This window comes from Halichoerus grypus, chromosome 6 (genome assembly GCF_964656455.1).
Source record: "Halichoerus grypus chromosome 6, mHalGry1.hap1.1, whole genome shotgun sequence".
NCBI classification, from domain to species: Eukaryota; Metazoa; Chordata; class Mammalia; order Carnivora; family Phocidae; genus Halichoerus; species Halichoerus grypus.
This window is the reverse complement of record NC_135717.1, coordinates 73,179,270-73,199,100: the sequence shown is the minus strand read 5'-3', so window position 1 is coordinate 73,199,100 and position 19,831 is coordinate 73,179,270. Positions and strand designations below refer to the sequence as shown.

General features: G+C 43.4%; 1 protein-coding gene, 1 long non-coding RNA gene and 1 pseudogene across 4 annotated transcripts in view; 1 reads left to right on the top strand and 2 right to left on the bottom strand.

The window, feature by feature from the left end:
- CCNY (cyclin Y) overlaps positions 1–10,459 on the bottom strand; it is a 220,788-nt gene extending 210,329 nt beyond the window's left edge. The window contains exon 1 of the mRNA XM_036084126.2: positions 10,020–10,459. Within this exon, the coding sequence (XP_035940019.1) occupies positions 10,020–10,173 (154 nt within the window). The 5' untranslated portion in view covers positions 10,174–10,459. The remainder of the gene's footprint in view (positions 1–10,019) is intronic.
- Positions 1,270–2,589, bottom strand: LOC118530549 (nucleophosmin pseudogene; annotated as a pseudogene).
- Positions 10,460–10,816: 357 nt separating the features above from the next.
- The window catches only part of LOC118530551 (uncharacterized), a 115,156-nt gene continuing 106,141 nt past the window's right edge, over positions 10,817–19,831 (top strand). For 2 of the 3 annotated variants that reach the window (XR_013449049.1, XR_013449047.1), the window contains exon 1: positions 10,817–11,030. This is a non-coding gene — a long non-coding RNA (uncharacterized LOC118530551). Of the gene's footprint in view, positions 11,031–11,447; positions 11,509–19,831 lie in introns of all 3 variants that reach the window. The other variant, XR_004914699.2, reaches the window with a different exon arrangement.

Genomic DNA, 19,831 nt, shown 5'->3' with positions numbered 1-19,831 from the left:
ACGAGGTTACAATAATTTTTTATCGAAGTCCTATAACCATGGGAAACAAGACACTTAGCCCAGAAATGTTACCAGCACTCAAACATTTTAGAACTCCTTTTTTAGAACTGCCTTTTAGTTCAATTTTTCAGCCATACTAAAAAACAAATTAAAAATAAAAGTTTCTTTACAAAGTCAAAATTAATGTATAAAATGTCAATATTCTGACAAAGGTGAAGAAAAAAAGATTTCAAGGTTTTCCAATCGTGTATTTAAAAGCAACAGAGATGTCCAGAGTGTAGCAAGCAGTTTGTAGCTAACCAACCCCTGAGATGCTCTCTTGTCTCAGATTCACCAACTTTCCAGGTAAAATCTTGCTGACTTGAGGTATGTCAATTTGTGTGTTGTCAGATGACGACACTCAGTTGCAGCTTTGAAACACCCCTTCCCTCCAAGAGGCAGACAGCAAAAAGAGCCCCTAGAAGAAGTAAAGGAAGACAGCCATAGGAAACAGGAACAAAGTAAACGGCAGAGGAAGGGAAAGGAAAAGTGAATTAGATATCTTCTTCGGTCTCTGCAATTGTGGCTCTAGCTAGACTTTCTGGAAAGAAATGGCCACAAACAGCCCCCAATAACTTGTTTTGGGCTGCTTGAGCTCATTTTTCAGCCCATCAATTCCCCTTTACTTAAAGGAGTATTTTAATATAATAAATTTATGCATATATATGCCTTAAAACCTTCTCTGATTAAAAAAAAAACAAAAACCCAGCTTCAGCCTCCATCCAAGGGTCCATATTAACATTCCTAGGAACGTCTTTCCTATGACACAGTCAGCGGACCGCCTGGGTGGGCTCTATTATTTCCAGGGGTACCACTGCTCACTGCATGCATCACAGTGTGACTCTGGAGAGATGCAACCCAGAAGACCAATAAATGTTAGAAAGAGTAGTATACCTATACCAAGTTCTACTGCCAGCAAGCTTCCCATTCAAAGGTCATACAGCTCTGTATAATCTCATCCTACCCAGTTCTAAAATTCCAGTTATCCTTCTGGCACCAACTTAAGAACATGGACTGCAGTGATGTCTTTGTTAGGATGAGCCCCTCAGGCTTCTAGCTTCTCTGGTTATGGAAAGTTCAAACGCAGTTTGTTGTAGATCTTGCAACACACTTAATATTTAATGCAAGAAAATCAACATGAGTACCATGTTCATAATAACATACATTCATCAAGTACTCTCTGGAAGCATTTTAGCCCCATTTTGATTCTCATTTTAGGTACCCCAGGGCATAAGGCTAAGCAGGATTTTTTTTTTTTTACTTTATTAAAATACTGAGTTTATTTCACATGTATATTTTTGTCTCCCCACCATTTCCATTTGTCTGACCACCACTACTACTCTGTCCTATCATAACATTCCATACATTCTTAAAACCAAGCAAAGGGTGGAGTTCCATCTTTAAAAACTAAACAGGCATTTTGGACAACACATTCCTGGCAATGGAACCTGAACAACATTTATCAGACACGGTAGGGAAAGTTCTCACTCTGCATTATAAAAAGGACAGCCAGATATCAACTGTTACCGAAATGAAATAAGACGGAAAATTTTAACAAACTGTTTAAACTATTTTCTTAAAAAGACTTCCTCCACTGCCAGAGATCTTGAATAGCCTCTTGGTCAGTCATCCGGAAGCAATTCTTCACATAACTGATGAACTTGGCTTCCACTTTGGGAAGAGAACCACCTTTTTCTATACTTGCTTGCATTTTTGCTTTAATGTCTTCTACAGAACTAGGTCCTTTCGGTGTTTTGGGCATCTTTTCCTGTTTTTTGAAAGATTCTTGACCTTTTGTTCTTGGTGTTGATGGTTTTGAGTCTTTTCCATTCTGGTTTGATTTTTGTGCATTTTTGGCTAGAGTATCTCACATAGATTTCTTTACTGGAGCCTTTTCTTCAGCTTCCTCATCATCAAAATCATCATCATCATCATCTTTATCATCATCTTCATCATCATCTTCATCAGCAGCAAGTTTTACTTTTTTCTGTGGAACCTTGCTACCACTTCCAGGGGCAGAACGCTTTCCAGATATACTAAGGAGTTTCACGTCCTCTTCCTCTTCATCTTCTGACTCTGCATCTTCCTCCACAGCTACTAAGTGCTGTCCACTAATATACACAGGCCCTGAACCACATTTCAACCATTAAGACCACAGGTGGTGTTATTTCAAAGCCCCCAAGAGAAACTGTTGGCTGTACAGACATTTTCAAAGTTGCCAGTGTGACTTTAATTGGACTGCCTTCATAATTCATTGCCTCGGCTTCAACAATGAGCAATTCATCCTTTGCACCAGCTCCTAAACTGACCATTCTTAAAGATAACTGGTGCTCATTTGCATCATTATCCACCTTAAAGTGATAATCCTTGTCAGCCTTTAGTTCACAACCGAAAAGATAGTTCTGGGACCTCAGGGGGCTCATGTCCATGTCCATCGAATCTTCTATGGGGTGGTGGCACGCACTTAGGTGGAAGAGAAGGCAGACGGAGATAAACGAATACTGTTCCACACAACAGCCGCACAGGATGGAATCACACCAGGGAAGTAGGCAGGATTTTTAAGCACATTCTCTTTAAGCAGAAAGGAAAGTGAGGCTCAGCAAGATGGAGGTCCTACAGTAAAGGCAGAGCCATGTCTAGAACATGGGTCTCCTGATTATTAGGCTCCTGCTCTTTGCCCTCCACCACACTTCACAGAGCTAGAGGCACATCCTGTAAACCCCCAGGAAGAGCCCGTCCTGGATTTATCCTTCTTGAGCCCAGCCTCATTCTTCAGGAAAGGTAGGATAGAATAATGTTGAGTCTCAGAGCATAGACAAGAAACAGTGTCCTGATCAAGATTCCCAGCAACAAACTATTCAATGTTTCAAGCTGATGTAAAATGCGGCAGGGAAAGTGAACTCTCTCCCTCCTTGCAGGTACAAGCTGAAAATGATACTGAATGCATGATATCAACTGCTATGGACTCACCCCGGCTGCCTTTTTGTTGACTCATGAAAGGATTCGTACTTTGAAGTATGACAGGCATGATACCGTCAGTAGCACTCTTGTGAAAATACCAAATGCTGCTTCCTTCAAGTAAGCCCAATATGACACGCTTGGAGCTAAATCTCTGACCCTGTGTGACTAAAACAGAATTTCAAAGCTACTCACATGTCTTACAACTTGTCATTTTTCTTTCTATTGGTTCTACCCTTTCCTAGATAGGAAGGAATTTAATCTTTGTATTAGTTTCATCCAGCCAGAAATGTGAAAGTCAGTCATCTCTTAAGATGATAAAGACAGGGGCGCCTGGGTGGCTCAGTTGTTAAGCATCTGCCTTCAGCTCAGGTCATGATCCCAGGGTCCTGGGATCGAGCCCCACATCGGGCTCCCTGCTCCGCGGGAAGCCTGCTTCTCCCTCTCCCACTCCCCCTGCTTGTGTTCCCTCTCTCGCTGTATCTCTCTCTGTCAAATAAATAAAATCTTTAAAAAAAAAAAAAAAAAAAAAAGATGATAAAGACAATCAGCTTTGTAGAAAAGAGTAAGAAAATCTACCATTCTAGGGCGCCTGGGTGGCTCAGTTGGTTAAGCAACTGCCTTCGGCTCAGGTCATGATCCTGGAGTCCCGGGATCGAGTCCCGCATCGGGCTCCCTGCTCGGCAGGGAGTCTGCTTCTCCCTCTGACCCTCCTCCCTCTCATGCTCTCTGTCTCTCATTCTCTCTCTCTCAAATAAATAAATAAAATCTTTAAAAAAAAAAAAAAAAAGAAAAGAAAATCTACCATTCTATAAAATTAATCTTCACTCCTCTCAAAAAGTAGGCAGAAAAGTAAAAATCCTAATCACAAAGTATTGCTAGCTCAAAGCATACAGACAATGAATGAATGTCTTAAAACAAAGTGGGCATGGGCCAGGTATGAGGGCAGGGGGTCAGTTTCTAGACCCAGGTCAGTCCCTAATTAGCTGTCACAGGGTAGTTGAGACGTGGACCTCTAGCAAGTGATAGCAGATTGAATCCCAACTCTGACACTAACCAGCTATGAAACCTTGAGCAAATTTCTTAACCTTTCAGTCTCAATTTCTTCTCCTGTAAAATAGGAAGAATGATATAAAGATTTAAAAAGATAATACAAGTCAAGTAATTAGCACAGCACTTGGCCCAAAGTTAACACACAGTAAATTCTACTACCCTTGTCCATGATCTGCATGACTTGGGCAAAAGACTGCACCTCTCCAAGATTCAGTTTCCTTATCTGTAAAATGAAGACGGGGAGCAAATGACTCCATGATTCTAAACTAGAGAGGAAAATAAATAAGTAAAGGTCGTGGAATCTTCATCGGTGCTTTGGAGAATGGCCCTCTCCACAAACCTTTAAAGTGCACCTCTCCATACTGCCTAATATGCCTCAGTCCATGCTTGGTCAGGGTGTCTTCAAAATCTTGCAGGCAGTGCAGCTAATAAATCTTAGTCTGGAATGAAAGTCCACAGGTATGGGTTTTGCCCATCAGGCTGGAAATGGTAATTGGGTCTGAGACACAAGAAGAAGAAATCCAAAGAGATGAGGTTGCAGATATCCAAAGAAATCAAGAGCAGTAATTTAAGCTAATACTGTGACAGGTAACAGCTTAGATTATAAATTGCTCCTATGTCTCCCTACCCTTGTAACAGTGAGTGCACTTTTTCCAGTTTTCCTTCCCAGACCTAGGATGAGCCCCTTAGGCTTCTAGTTTCTCTGACTATGGAAAGTTAAAACACCATTTGCTCTATATCCTAGAACACTTCACACTTAATAAAAAAAATCACCAGGAGTGGCTAAGTTCATAATTGCATATATTCATGTAGTACTTTTTGGATTATTAAGCATTTTGGCCTCATTTTGATCTTTAAGGATATAAGGCCACAGCTAAAGCCATTCATCTTAAGAGATAAGGAAAAAGACTAAATATATCACATTGGTTTTTTTTGTTGTTGTTGTTTTTGTTTTTAAGATTTTATTTATTTATTTGACAGAGAGAGAGATAGCAAGAGCAGGAACACAAGCAGGGGGAGTGGGAGAGGGAGAAGCAGACTTCCCGCTGAGCAGGGAGCCCAATGCGGGGCTCGATCCCAGGACCCTGGGATCATGACCTGAGCCAAAGGCAGCCGCTTAACCGACTGAGCCACCCAGGCGCCCCAATATATCACATTGTTAAACAGACTACAATTAGCCATGATTTATTTTGGTTTAGGTTTTTTTCTTTCTTTTGTTATGCCTTAAAACCTTTCTTAAGTTTCATTTTCAGGATTTCACCCTACCTGCTACCTCTCAAGTTAAAACACAAACAAAACCAAGTTTCATATCCACTCTACTTTCATTATTACAAGTCTTGGTCTTTCTCTACTTCCTTTCTGTTCTTCTCATGCAATAAATACACATGATGTACTCTGACTCCAACATCCTTAAATTGCTGGCTTCACTCATTCATTCAGACAAAGATAGAGTGCAACCCCAGGACTAGTAAATGTGTGATGGCTAGTCAAGCAACAATGGAAAGTTTCCATGTGTCAATTACTGGCTGTAATTCAGGGTAAAAGGCACTTAGGTTACATCAGCAAACAAAAGGAAAAGGTTCTATTGAAATTTACATACTAGTAGGTAAAATCGCTATTATTATATATGTATATACTTATAACATATAGGTGAAATGGAAGAAACAGTAATTCAGAGAATGTATACTAGGACTGCTGATGGGGTAATAGGAGAGATGTTAAAGGGGGCCGTCAAGAAGGCGTCACTGAAAAGATGAGGCATGAACCAAGACTGAAGGCAGTTGAAAGAGTTACCCAAGAGGAAACACAGAGAAAAACATTCCAGGCAGAGGGACAGAGCAAAGGCCCTGGGGTGAGAGCATGTCAGGTGTATTCAAGGAAGAGCACTGAAGGAGGCCAGTGTGGCTAGAGTGAGCTAGCAAGGTGAGTGGGGAAGGCAGGCAGATCACACAGGGCCCGGAAGTCCATTGTAAAGCTTTTACTTAATATGAAATAAGGAGTCACATGTTAAAGTTTTTAAAAGGATCTCACCATGGCTGCTATGTTTGTTTGAGAACAGACTGTAATAGACAAAGATGGAAGCAGGGATATCAGTTAGGTGGCTTAGCTGAGACAAGCAGCAGGAGAGGTTTTGAGAAGTGGTTGGATTCTGGATATATTTTGAAGGTTGACAGCCACTCTTTCCTAGCAGACTGGATATAGGATGATGGAAAAATTGGGTTGTCAAAGGCAGCTGAGCTACAAAGAATGAAATTGCTAGCAACTATTCTGAGGCAAAACCCTAAAGTGGCACTTCAGTACAGATGTTACAGGCATTCTATCCTGATTTACTTGGTCTCATCAAATCTTAACTTTAAGTCCACCCCTCTTTCTCTCCTCCCACAGCAATAATCTAATCAGGGAAGGCCAGTCTATTAAAGATACGTGATGATGCTTCTCAGAGAAACTGTGGCTATGACTGTAAAGACAGACACCCTCTTCCAGAAAGCAACCCCAGGACTAGTAAATGTGTGATGGCTAGTCAAGCGACAAGGGAAAGTTTCCATGTGTCAATTACTGGCTGTATGACTTTAGGCAAGTCATTTTTCCTCTCTCTGCCTCATTCTTTTGTGTTACAGTAAGGATAATCGTCCAAGGGCTACTGTGAATACCAAGTGAGTGAACGGGTATCCAGCAGTCAGAGCGGCATTTAGCACAGAGTAAACAATACGTAAGGGTTGCAAGTATTACTATCATTGTCGTTAAGTCTTTTTGTTAATTCTCAACCTCGGAATAATTGTACGAGAAATAATACCTAGGGAGCTGAGTCTAATATACATTTCCAAAAACGTGAATAACCTAACACTAAGGTACACTGAGTACAAAGGGCAAGTTGCTGGTAGGTGTCATGGACGCCTAACTGCCCTAACTCAGTCACTGAAACACTACAGGGCAAATATTACCCATTGTGTGTGCTGGGCAGGGAAAACATGGATTCAAACCTCATATCTCTGTGATTTTAAGAAATTGACCTATCACAGAAGCCCCATGAACTTCTCTGAACCTTTCAATTCTAGTTGTCTGAGCTGTCTCTAAGGATAAAGATGGTACTTGACCACTTCGGCTTTTGTGATATACTCAAGGATGCTTCAGGTATAGGTTTTAAATGTTTACTAATCAGGCGCCTGGGTGGCTCAGTTGGTTAAGCAACTGCCTTCGGCTCAGGTCATGATCCTGGAGTCCCAGGATCGAGTCCCACATCGGGCTCCCTGCTCAGCAGGGAGTCTGCTTCTCCCTCTGACCCCCCCCCCCCGCTCTTGTGCTCTCTTTCATTCTCTCTCTCTCAAATAAATAAATAAAATCTTTAAAAAAATAATAATAAATGTTTACTAATCATCTACCAATATAATTCAGAAGTTAAAATCTATACCTATTTCTATATGCTATTTAACTTAAGTCTGTTCCCTTCTCCCAGCTTCTGATACTGAACGAATTTCTACGGAAAATGCCCCTGAACAACAGACCTAACCAGGCAGGGATTCTCAACCCTACCTGCATCTTCGAATTACCTGGAGAACTTTAAACATATTAATGCCAAGGCCCAGTCCCAGATTTCTGGTGTAACTGAAACCAATATTAAGAACCACAGATAGGTAAATCCTAGCAATATTATTTATTGAATTTTGGGAGAGAGAGAGAATATTGTTTAAATAGTGAATGAGCATTTCTGGGTTTAAACTAGCATCATCGTATGAACTGAGTTCTGGGATAAGAAGACACTAGGAACCTAGATTAGAAACCTTTTTAACCTGCCCTAGAGTCTCTTAAGCTATCCTGAACTTCCAAAACAAGAGTTGGTGGTCTTCCAAATGTTTTCTCAAAGCTTACTTGATGACCAAAACTGAGATTTCTTTCAAATGAAATAACACACAATACTATTCTATTTTCCTCCAGCAAAATCCTTCTAAGACTTAGTGCCAAATACCTGGTAATAATTACTCTCCCCCCCCCCGCCCCGCCCCGGATTCCTTGCTATAGTCAATAATAGTATGCAGCTTGGCCCTAAGAAACATGAATCTTCCTTTTGTCTGTATTTTTCTAATTCATTATATAAAACATAAAGCCTCTTCCCAATATTAGTGCACAACATGGAGAAATTACTTCCAAATGTTTTTGCCTATCAGCATTGTATAAGACTGGGTAATGGCTTTCTATAATAAACTCATTCATTCCTTTAAAATATAATACTTATTAAATCTTTACTATAGGGGTGCCTGGGTGGCTCCGAAGGTTACATCTGCCTTTGGCTCAGGTCATGATCCCAGGGTCCTGGGATCGAGCCCTGCATCAGGCTCCTGGCTCAGCAGGGAGCCTGCTTCTCCCTCTCCCTCTGCCTCTCCCCCTGCTCATGCTCTCTCTCTGTATCTCTGTGTCTCAAATGAATAAATTTAAAAACCTTAAAAAAATAAAAAGTAAATAAATCTTTACTATATGCTAGACATTTCCTTCAGCTGCTTGGATCATACCAGTGATCAAGACAGACCAGACCTTAATATCCTTCTAGATGCCTTTAAATGCATGAATTTAAAGTATAACTGTAGTTCAAAGACATCTAAAGAGATTAAGATAATTTCTACACTAGAAATTCATGTGGAACCCTAATTTACTAAGTGTTTACTAAAACCAGATGTTATATTAGTCCCTTTAATATGTGGTACTCATTTAATAAAGTTGCTGTCCTGCAGAGACGACAGTACTATTTAAAAGAAATTACAAGAGGCCAAACAATGAGAAAATTCTTTCTTAGCAGTTTAAATTTGGCTTTCCACACTAGAGGGAATTCTCCATCCTAAAGCTGTCAAGAATGACTTATGACAGACTTGTGTCAATTCATTCACACAAGAAATTTTTTCATCTTAGTTCAACTACATCAACTGTGAGAAGACTTGGGGGTTAAAAAAAGAAAAATCACGTTGTCATAAGAATATATTTCCAATTTCACATTTTTTAAGTTGAAATTATGCAAACTGTGTTTCAAGCATGATGTATAAACTACCTACCCATATTAAGCCACATAGCTTAAGGATAAATTAGTACCAATATACTGCGAGACAAAATTAATAAATACACATTACTAGGTGCAGTGTCCTTTAACTTTACAAACACTAGTCCAAACATCACTCAGCTCAATCAGAAATCCACAGGACTGTAATTCTGCCCCAAGCAAAAACTGGGTGACAACCCAAAGATGTCTCCAAACCATTTTGATAATAATTGAGTTTGTTGTTTCGTTGTGTTTTTTTTAAGTATTCAGGTGAAGCTATTTGATTGCAATCCTGCACACACACACACACACAAAAAAAAAATCCTTTTTAAAATTGTTAACGGAAAGAGGAAACTGCCAATTGGGATCAATTTGTAAGTTTCCGGGAAAGCTGATACCCGCCAACCCTGTTCCCCCAACTCCAGGTAGAGACTGATTCCAAAATGGGATTCACTCCTCATTTACGCCAAGGATCATCCATTCCCTTCGCCTTCTAAAGGACAAACGAGCTCACCCTTCCCGTGAATAACTTGGCTTGTGGCTACGTTCACACAGTGGCTGGAACGCAGGCTCTCGGGCCGCCCCCGCCCCAGCACTGGCCGCTCAAGTCTGGACAAGGGCCAGCTCTTGTCACCTCTCGACCTGCACCCCTCCGCCCCCGCGGTACTCCCGAGCCGTCCGCCGGCAAAGTTTCCCCGCCGCTCGCTCGGGGGCACAAGCCAGGGGGCCTCTCGGGGTCTCCGGGACCCCGGAGCTCCCGGGATTACCGGGACGAAGACCCGGTCCTGCCCTGATTACAGAAGCAGGCTGAGAAAGCCAAAGCAGCCTCGGCCATACAGACTCTGGGGGTGCAGACAGAGCACCGCGGATGCAGGAGGGGTGTGGGGACGTCAGGAGCGGGCTCGGCAAGGCCGCCGCCCCGCGACCCGGACTCGCCCGCGCTCACCGTCGATGTTCTCCCGGTCGCTGATGTGCTGCAGGTTGCAGCCCGTGTCCTCGCGGCTCAGGTCCGTGTCGGGCCGATAGGACTCCAGCCGGGAATGGGCATTCCTCCGGAGCTTGGGGCTGGACGACACGCAGCACGAGGTAGTGTTCCCCATCTTCGGTGGCCCCCAGACTCCTGCTGCTCTCGCCTTCCTCCCCGTCCCCCGGAGCGGGGCGCGGGCGGGCGCGGGGCGCGGGCGTGGAGGGGAGGCTCGCCCGCCCGCCCGCCGCCGCGGGAGGGGGCGGAAGCCGCGGCCGGCCCCCGGGTCAGCAACGGCGGCGGCGGCGGGGCCTCGCCATGGGCGGCGGCGACGAGCGGGCGGCGGCCCCGGCTCCCCCTGTTCCCCTTCGGCCTCCGCGCTCGCCCGCCTCCGTTCGGCGGGCCTGTCCGCGGCGGAGGAGCGCTCGGGTCCGCGCGACTGCGGCCGCCGAGCCTAGCTCACCCCGCCGCGGCCATGGCGGGCGGCGCCGCGCAGGCCGCCTCCCCCCTCCCCGCGCTTCCCGGACGGCGCCCGGGTCCCCTGCGGCGGCGGCGGCGGCCTCCGCAAGCGGTTCCGGTTCAAGCAGGGGAGCCGCGTGTCCGTGCGGGGCGGAACGGCAGGCGGGCGTGGGCACGGCTCTGGGGCCCGGCGCTGCGAAGCCAGGTGCTGCCCGCGAGGATGCTCGGGAGCCCTCCCCCGCCGTCGGCGCCCGCCCCCGCCGCAGCCCCCGCCCCGCCCCGTCGCAGCCCCCGCCCCGCCCCGCCCCGTCACCGCCTCTTCCCTCTGCCCTGGAAGCAGATCGGCGGCCGAAGAGGGAGGTCCCGTGCCGGCGCGGCCCCGCGCAGAGTGTGGGGTCGGGGCCGGGGACTGCGCCTCACGCAGGCAGGCGTAGGAGCCACAGACCACGCGGTTGGAAGCTCGGCGTCTCGAGGCCCTTTCTTTCCCGCTCTACGCGTCCTGCACCTCCCCCGGGCCTAACGCTGGGACGAGAGGTGTGTGTGGCGGACCTACGCTGCCCTGGGGCCGGCGCGGTCCCCCGGGGACCGCGGAGGGGCCGGAGCGGGCGGGGGCGCAGCCGAGGAGCCTGAAGGAGGGCTGGGGGCACACGGTGGAGAAAGGGTGGGGATGCGGCCGCCTCCTTGGGGTGCGCGGAGGCTGTGTTTCTCCCACACCGCGGGGAGAGGGGGTTCTTTTATTTTGAAAGTATTTAAAAGAAAACTGGTCCTGATTTGGGACTTCTCGCTTCTGTTTTGAGTTTTGCCAGGACTTAATGGTGAACTTGTTTTAAGCCGTGAGATAAATCTGGGGGACGCCTGGGCTACATTAATGTGGAATTAGCTGCAGTATTTTGAGTTTCTGGGAAATTAATGTGAAGTAGAGACAGATAACAGCAATCCTTTACTTTTCAGTGCTGTGGGGTTTTGTCTTGCAGAGATCAGCCTGATCTGAAGCATGTTAGCTAAGATAAAGGTATGTGAAAGTGCCTGGCTCACGAGAGATGTTCAGTAAATCGTGGGTTCCATTCCCTCCCGGCACCCCAGAAAGACCTTCTTGCCTAACGTGGCAGAAATAACCTTCCCACTCTTTTTCCAAATAGTCAATGGAGTCATGAGAAGACTCAGGGAAAAAATGGCTTTGAACACAAAAAATATGGTGCAACCCTCCTAATTTTATATCTGAGGAAACTGAAGTCGAGAAAGATGAAGTGCCTTGATTTGCCCAAGGTCCCAGTACTAGTTAGTGACAGATGCAAATACTGAAAGAGAAGAAAAGAAGTAAGGAAACTCAATACTTACAATAGCATCAGCAACGTGTGGACATCTTGCCTGAGGCTTTAACAACACTTATTTCTTTTAATTCTTGATACCTAGCCTTTTTTACAACCTGTGCTGTCTCTGTCTTGCACTCATAAACATGAGTACATTTATTAGTCAATAATCAAAAAAGCCTCATGCTCGGAACTGGATTAATGCCATTTGTTGCAGTAAGTGGCAAATGTCCTTGGAAAACAAATGGCAGCAGAGTGCTGATGTTGACCAGATGAGAAAGGAAATGTAAAAGGGGAGTTCCAAAGAATTGCAGCCCTGAAAAGGTGGGTAAATAGCAACAAGACAAAATAATCCTCATTTATTAAGGCAGTTCTGACTTTCTTGCTTTCCAGGAAAGTTTGAATGGGACATAACTGCAAATCAGTGAATGTGTATATTCACATTTTCGGGGCTACAGTGTGTGGGAAAGATGGATGAAAATTGGGACAGGGGTTATCATATTGTCTGTTCTGATTGCTGTTTTGCAGTTGGGGTACTATGAGCATCCAAATACTGAACCATAGGTGTATGGCATATCCACTTAGGCATATTAAATAATTTTCATTTAATTGTAGAATTAAATATTTATATCAGTGATATGCTTTGAAGGGTTTAAGAGGAGAGGCAGAATAGCTGTCTGCAAGCTTTGTGTGCTGGTGGGTCATCCGGCAGTGTTAACTGAAAAGAGCGTCTGGAGGTGAGGGAAGACAAGACTGGGGGTCAGGGTAGCCACAGACTCTTGCCAAAGGATGGACAGCCATTGGTCGGCAGGGGCTTTTCTGTCCCCCACCTTCCCCATCCCCTCTTAGACATTCCTGACATGTGACTTGTAGTCCACAGGGCCAGGACTAGTGCTAAAGCCTCATCAGTTACTTTCCTGAGTGCCATGCCCCCCTGCCAGCCTTCGTGCACCACCACCACCAGACACACACACGCACACACTTCAAACTCCTCCAGGCAAAGACACCTGCTCCTTGAAACGCAGTGACACTTTAGGAGAGGTTGCAGAAGCAAAGCGATGCCAAGATGAAAATGAAATGTGTTATTTATTAAACACTTGCTAGAAGCCATGCTCTGTACTAAGTATTTTTTACATCTAAGCCTATGCTGTTTCCCACATTTTACAAATAAAGACACTTTAATTCTGATAATTAAACCTAAGATCAGACTACTGAGAAAAGGCCTAAGTGGAGATATTAACCTTGGTTCTGACTGCTAAGTCCATAAGGTCCCCTCCCAGCTGTATCACCCAAACACCTCCAGATATCACTGAACAAGAAGGGAACAAAGAAGCAGATTAGAATAATGAGCGAAGAAATCTGCAAAAGTTTTGAGTGGGAAAGAGTCTAGTGTTTCTTCTCTGCTTTTTTCTATTCTCTTTTTGAAGGAAGCTGGCAGTACTGGTTAGGTCTAGTTCTAGACTTCAAGAAGAGAGGGGATCCTTATTTCTTTGGGCCCCACCCTTCTGACCAGAGTAAGTAGACAGGCAAGAAGGTTGAAGAGAAGCATATGCAGAAATGTGCATTTAGCCACAGTGTCTTTGACATTGCATCACTTGGGAATCTAAATGCAAGGACACTTCGTAAATAGAGTAAATCTAGCCCAGGATTGGGGCCAGAGGGAGAGAGAGAAGGTGAGCACTGCAACCCAAGGCCCGCATCCTCAAATCCTTCAGCCTTTTGAGAGAACATCAGCCTGGATATACCCATAACCTACCCTGCTCTTTAAGTAGAAAGAATCATTTGGGTATTTTTTTCCTTCACCTTTCTCTGTAATTAAGATTTTGGTCATTGTGGAACTCCTGGGTGGCTCAGTCGGTTAAGCGTCTGCCTTCAGCTCAGGTCATGATCCCGGGGTCCTGGATTCAAGTCCCACATCGCTTCTCCCTCTGCCACTCCACCTGCTTGTGTTCTCTCTCTCTCTCTCTGGCATATAAATAAATAAGTAAATCTATAAAAAATTTTTTGTTCATTGTGAAGAGGTGAATATGGAAACTCAGGTGAACGACCTAAGTCATTGCTCTTCAAAATTTTTTTAGCAGTAGTAGCTTTTTTTTAACAACATTTTCAATGGACCCACAATATTTAAAACATATGATCGATATTAGTATTAACCTTTAAGATCTACTTATGAAAAACAAACTGTTGAGAATAAGCTACCTTAATTGAATCAGGTAGATCATAATTATAGTCTTACTTCAGTCACATTTATATCCATGAAATATTAATCACCCCCTAGAATACAGAAAACACTGAGCCGAGTTAATGCAGGGCCTGGACTTATGGTCAAAAGAAGGAAAATGGATAGAGTCTGGGGGAAAAAAACCTTCCCAGAGTATAGCTGCCCTTTTCTTATCACCTGGTAACCGGTTTCCTGTGTTAGTCAACATTTGTAAGGCAGTAATGGAAAAACCAAGACCCTTTGTTGTACCACCAACACTCTTCCTGTCACCATTTTATTTTCCAATGACCTCCCCTCCAGATAAGGCCTCCATCTAGTACTTGAAGCTAGGCAGTCCAAAATGTGACCAGCTATTGGGGAAGTATTTACTTTGATAGCCACCTGACCTTGACCAATGTAAGTGATTCATTTATTGATAAAACATTTCTTAAAAGTGTACTGAGCCAGGCACCTTAGGGATACAAAAATGGGTAAGATTTAGTTCTCACCCTTGAGAAGCTCATCATCCAGTAAGGTAAACAGTCAAAAGATCAGGTGTAGAGTATGTCCAGTAATGTGAATGATTGTAGTCACTTACTGGTAAAATCTGAAGACTATCAAGACTGCTACCTATAATTAAAAACCTTTCTTGCCTGTGGATACATCTAAAATTCCACTATGGAAGATTTACTCCTATGAAGTAAAGAATTATATCCAGAGATGGTCAGAATGAAAATTCCCCCAAGCAATTAAAGATGATGGCTAGTAGATTTAAACACTGATGCCAAGTCCCTTGGACTAGAGTAACTGCCAGAAACAATGTGTTGAGAAGGATTCTGAGGTCATATTCCAGCCCAGCAGGGAAATTGAATGCTGCCATAAGGAAAGGAGGAAGTGGAGAAGATAGCACTGGTGCCATGTATTTCCTATCCATGAGTAAAACTTCTGTTTATGGAACAAATACTGAAGCCAGGGATAGCCATAGTCTCTGGGTTTCTGGGCGAAGGTCCACTTAGAAGCTGATTTATCTACCATGCGACTGAGAATTCACCACCTGTCCCCAGGCTAACCAGCCTTAAGAAGTCTAATCTCTCTCTTGCCCTTGCCAAACTTGTCTGCTTTATCCCTCCATGCTCACCAACAATAGAAATGGTAAAGGTATGTGCAGTCTCTGAGAACTGGGATGTGCTTTTGATAAGGCAAATCCCAGCATCTCACAGGGTCAGACTGGGAGAGGCTGTTACTCCTCTACCCAGTGTCAGTCCTCCCATCTTCCTTTTAATGGAGCCCTCCATTTTGTGGGGACCAGCAGTACGCCTGCCTCGGAGGTGACAGCTGGCCATGTGACTTAAGTTTAGCCAATGATATGTGAGTGGAGTCTTACAGGAAAGCTCTCTGAAGGTGTTTCCTCTTCTGTGCTTCTTGGAATGTGGACATGATGGCTGGAATTCTAGTGTGTACTTTGGAATACCAGCTGACCTTGAAGATGAAAGCCATCTACAGCCATGTCCTTATATGTTTGTTTTACATGAAAGAAATAAACTACGTTGTATAAGCCACTGTTATTTTGAGTTCCCAAGTAATATGCAGCCAAATCTGATCCTGATTTGGCAAGGATTTTATATTATCCTTTGATAGAGTCTTATGTCTCTGTGTCAACCCTGAGATAATGGGGACTCTGACCTAGAACTATGCAGTCATCTTGTATACTTGGCTCCCCAGGTATTTTGCTATTCCAGCAAAATCCAGGCTGGAATAGGAAAATGCAGTAGGCAGGTTCTGGAGTCAAGATTGGATTTTGTGGCAAAAAGAAGTGGTTTCTCCAAAAGACAGATTAGTCCCCATGGAAATTAAAAGAAGTAAATGCCTGGGGCGCCTGGGTGGCTCAGCCGTTTAGCGTCTGCCTTCAGCTCAGGTCATGATCCCAGGGTCCCGGGATCGAGCCCTGTATCGGGCTCCCTGCTTGGCGGGAAGCCTGCTTCTCCCTCTCCCACTCCCCCTGCTTGTGTTCCCCCTCTCGCTATCTCTTTCTCTCTGTCAAATAAATAAAATCTTAAAAAAAAAAGAAAAAAGTAAATGCCTGATGCATTATTTTAATATAGCACTCCTTCAGTATTCCCAGAACTGGAACCAAAGGTTCCTGTGAACAGGAAACTCTATGAACACACCGTGGTATTTATGCTGAATATCCACCTGACCTAGGACATTGATTCTTTCCTGTCAAAAAAGGTGTTTTGTTTTGTTTTGTTTTGTTTTCTGGACCTCTCTTCATGACTCCTCCATTGACTATTTGGAAAAAGGGTAGAAAGTTGGTTTCTGTCACCTTGCATTCTTCTGAACACAGGCAAAAAGTCTTTCTAGTCTAAAATAGTTGGCATTGGGGGCATTGGTGGGGGATTTATTGAATGTCTCCCGTGAGCCAGGTACTTTCACATACCTTTATGTTAGTTAACTGACTTCAGTTCAGACCCTGTTCCCAACATGACAAAACCCAGCAGCATTTTAAAAGTAAAATAAGGATAGTTGATGAATTGTATTAATTTATTGCCTCATACCTTGCATTTTTAACCTCCAAGGTACTCCAAACGCTCTGCAGCTATAATTCAACATTCAAATGGCTCTGGGGTCCCCAGGAGCAGCCACGTAGATGCAGGCAATCCTGAAGCAGGCAATCCTGTCACTCCCCTGCTTAAGATTTGTCAATAGCCTCTCACTGCCTGTAGAATAAAAATTCCACTCTGCCTGGCATTCAAGCCCACCTTTTCTCCAGCCGGTCAGAACTGCTCAGAACGCACTATCTGGCCTGCCATGCCATTCCCGTCTCGCTTTACTTGTGTGACCCCATCACCTAAACACCCTTCTTCCTCCACTGCCCAGCTCCACGTTTTTAATCCTCAGCCTTCAAGGCCCAGCACAAGCACTGTTTTTTCTTAGTCCCTCTGCTGGAAATCATAAACTCACATAGATTTTATCTAAAACCACTCATCTCTTCCTACTTGTTTTTATGAATTAATTTGTTTTATCTTGCCTACTAAACTCTGACTCTGAAAGGGCACCCCTCTTTGCTTCCCTGATTGTTCTTTGTGGCCCTTTGCCACAGTGCCTGGCATATAGGATGAGCTCAAGGACTATTTGTTACCTGAGTAAGAGTTGTGGCAAGTACCTAAACATGCTCCATCCCTTTTTAATCCCGGTGTCTCTACATTCTTTATTCTCAGCAGAAGAACAGACTGAACAGGGGCAGGGGAAGGGAGTTGTTGATGACTGTACAAAGTCTTCACTGATAATTCCCTTTTATTGTATGTTGAAATATTTGAGGAAATATGTCTTGCATTGTGAAGCTTTTGAGATTCATAGAGATCTATAAGCAATAAAGTATTTATTACCTTTTATGCCTTCTTGTGAATTAATTAACCAGGAAAACAGCCCTTATGAAATGGAGTTGTGCTTTTCACAGCCTTGCTCTGACTGTATTAGAAAGAAACATATTAGAGAGAAAGTATCATTCATTAACTTGTTTACTTCAAAAAGAGAAGTTGGAATCCCAGAGCTTAGGTTGCCATGCTTCATGTTTTTTTTTTTAAATCTGAAAGCACCCAATCCCAGAAGAAAAAAAGGTAATATGCAGTATGTGTGTGCATGTGCATGCGTGCAATGCGTACATACCCAAAAGCCACATTCATTCAGGTGACAAATTTTGCCAATTTGTCCAAGTCAGTGAAGGGGCAGATTGCCCATGTCTGGAGATGTTTTTTATTGCCACCACTGGGGAGGGAATGCTCCTATGTCTAGTGGGTAGGAGCCAGAGATGCTGCTGAACATCCTGTCATACACAGGACAGCCCCCACAGCAAGAACTGTAGCCCAAAATGGCAGTAGTGCCAAGGCTGCAAAATCCTGTCTAAATTGGCCAGTTAGTCACTGCACAAATGTTACTGATTCTTTCCATTAGGAGGTACACATCCTTATACTTTTCATAGCATCTGAAAGAAAATAACAATTCGTTATCTAGTTTAGCTTCCCACCAAAAACTGTTTAAAAGGAAAAAGTAATACTTGTTTTCAAAAGACAAAGATAGTTAATTTCAAAACACTTCTTAAGATTAACTTCTATAAGAGGGCTTTTAAACAGTCATTCTGGTTCCAGTTTTCCCACATCACTCTAGAAATGCATATATGTGAGCGAGCCTGGAAGTCTGCCCAGTTGCAAATAAGCAGGCCTGTAACAGATTTTTTTTTTCTTAAATTAAATGAGAAAAAAATCTACTAAGAGCTTAAAAGCTAAAAGAGCCTTTGAGAACATTGTTGAGTTGAAGTGCAAGGCACAGAAAACACCACTGAATTTATTCTAAAGTCAGAGGTAGTGACATTTCCTTCATATTAGCCCTCATTCAATATTCTGTTAATATTTTTCCCTTTATTGAAAGAGACAGGATTTCCTTTGTCCATTCAATCATTTCCCATATTTTTTTCTTTTACAGTAATGTTATCATACTATATATAAAATTTGATAGCCTCCATTTTTTTTCTACTGTCTGAAGTACTTTCCCAAACCAGTGAACATTTTTTAAAAACTATCACAACTGGGAGTTCCTGGGTGGCACAGTTAAGCGTCCGACTCGGTTTTGGTTCAGGTCATGATCTCAAGCGCCCTGGGATCAAGGCCCGCATCAGTCTCCACATTCAGTGTGAAGTCTGCTTGAGATTCTCTCTCCCTCTGCCACTCCCCCCCAACACACACACACACTCTCTCTCTAAAATAAATATAAATCTTAAAAAAAAAAAAATATCACAACTGCAAAATATATCCTATAGATGTGCCATAATTTATTTAACATTCCACAATCATTGGACATTTCATTTGTTTCTTTTCAATATAATAAAAAACAATTCTGAGGTGAGCATTTTTATATATTGATCTTTTTTTTGCATCTGCTTATTTCCATAAAAGGAATTAGTCTCAGTCATTTTGACCAGATAGGAACATCTTAAAATCTCTTGATAAGTGTTGCCATATAAGATTTTAGAGAGTTCATACCATTTTGCACAAATAATTGTTTCCTTACTGAAACAACAAGCTCAGAGAGGAACTTCTGGCCATTCTATGATCTGTAATTGGTTGAGTTTCCATTGCCTCTAACAACATTTTAAACACACCTATATCACAGAATTTATTAATATGTATTATTTTTACCCACGTTTCTCCAAGTGAACTCTGAAGTGGAAAGCAGAACTTGTCTTATTTTTTGTAGCCCCAGTACTGTGAACAGTAATGCCTAACAGACCCTCCACTTCTGAGAACAGCAACACCTGACAGGCATCAAGGCACTGTCGGGTAAATCCCAAGAAGCAGTAATTCTCTCAATCTTAGTTTCCTGTGATGGACCACAACAGTTTTGCACACCTAACAAAGGGAAGCTGCATACAATTAGAGAGCTGTATTCTAAATCCAGCCCTGACAATTCTTCAGCATGTTGTTTTTCTAAGTTCTAAATTTCTTCAGTGTATCCTGTTATTTCTACTTTTCCTTCTGTCCAGCAGGTGAACTTACAGTTGATATAACCTGCAATGTTTCCTCATGATAATATCACCTTACCCCAAGACCTTCAAGAGCCTACAAAATAACTACGTGACTATTAGAAACCTCCTAGAAATTTCTTCCTCTTGCTTAGCTTTTATCCTTCTGCATTTCCTGGGGACCTTACCTTGGCACGGTATATGATGCTAAGTTTTAATGAATGTCAGTCATTGTATGGTAAATGCCAAGAAAAACAATAAGTGATACAAAGAAAGAAGTGAAAATCTGTACCTTCTGCCTTTATCCCAG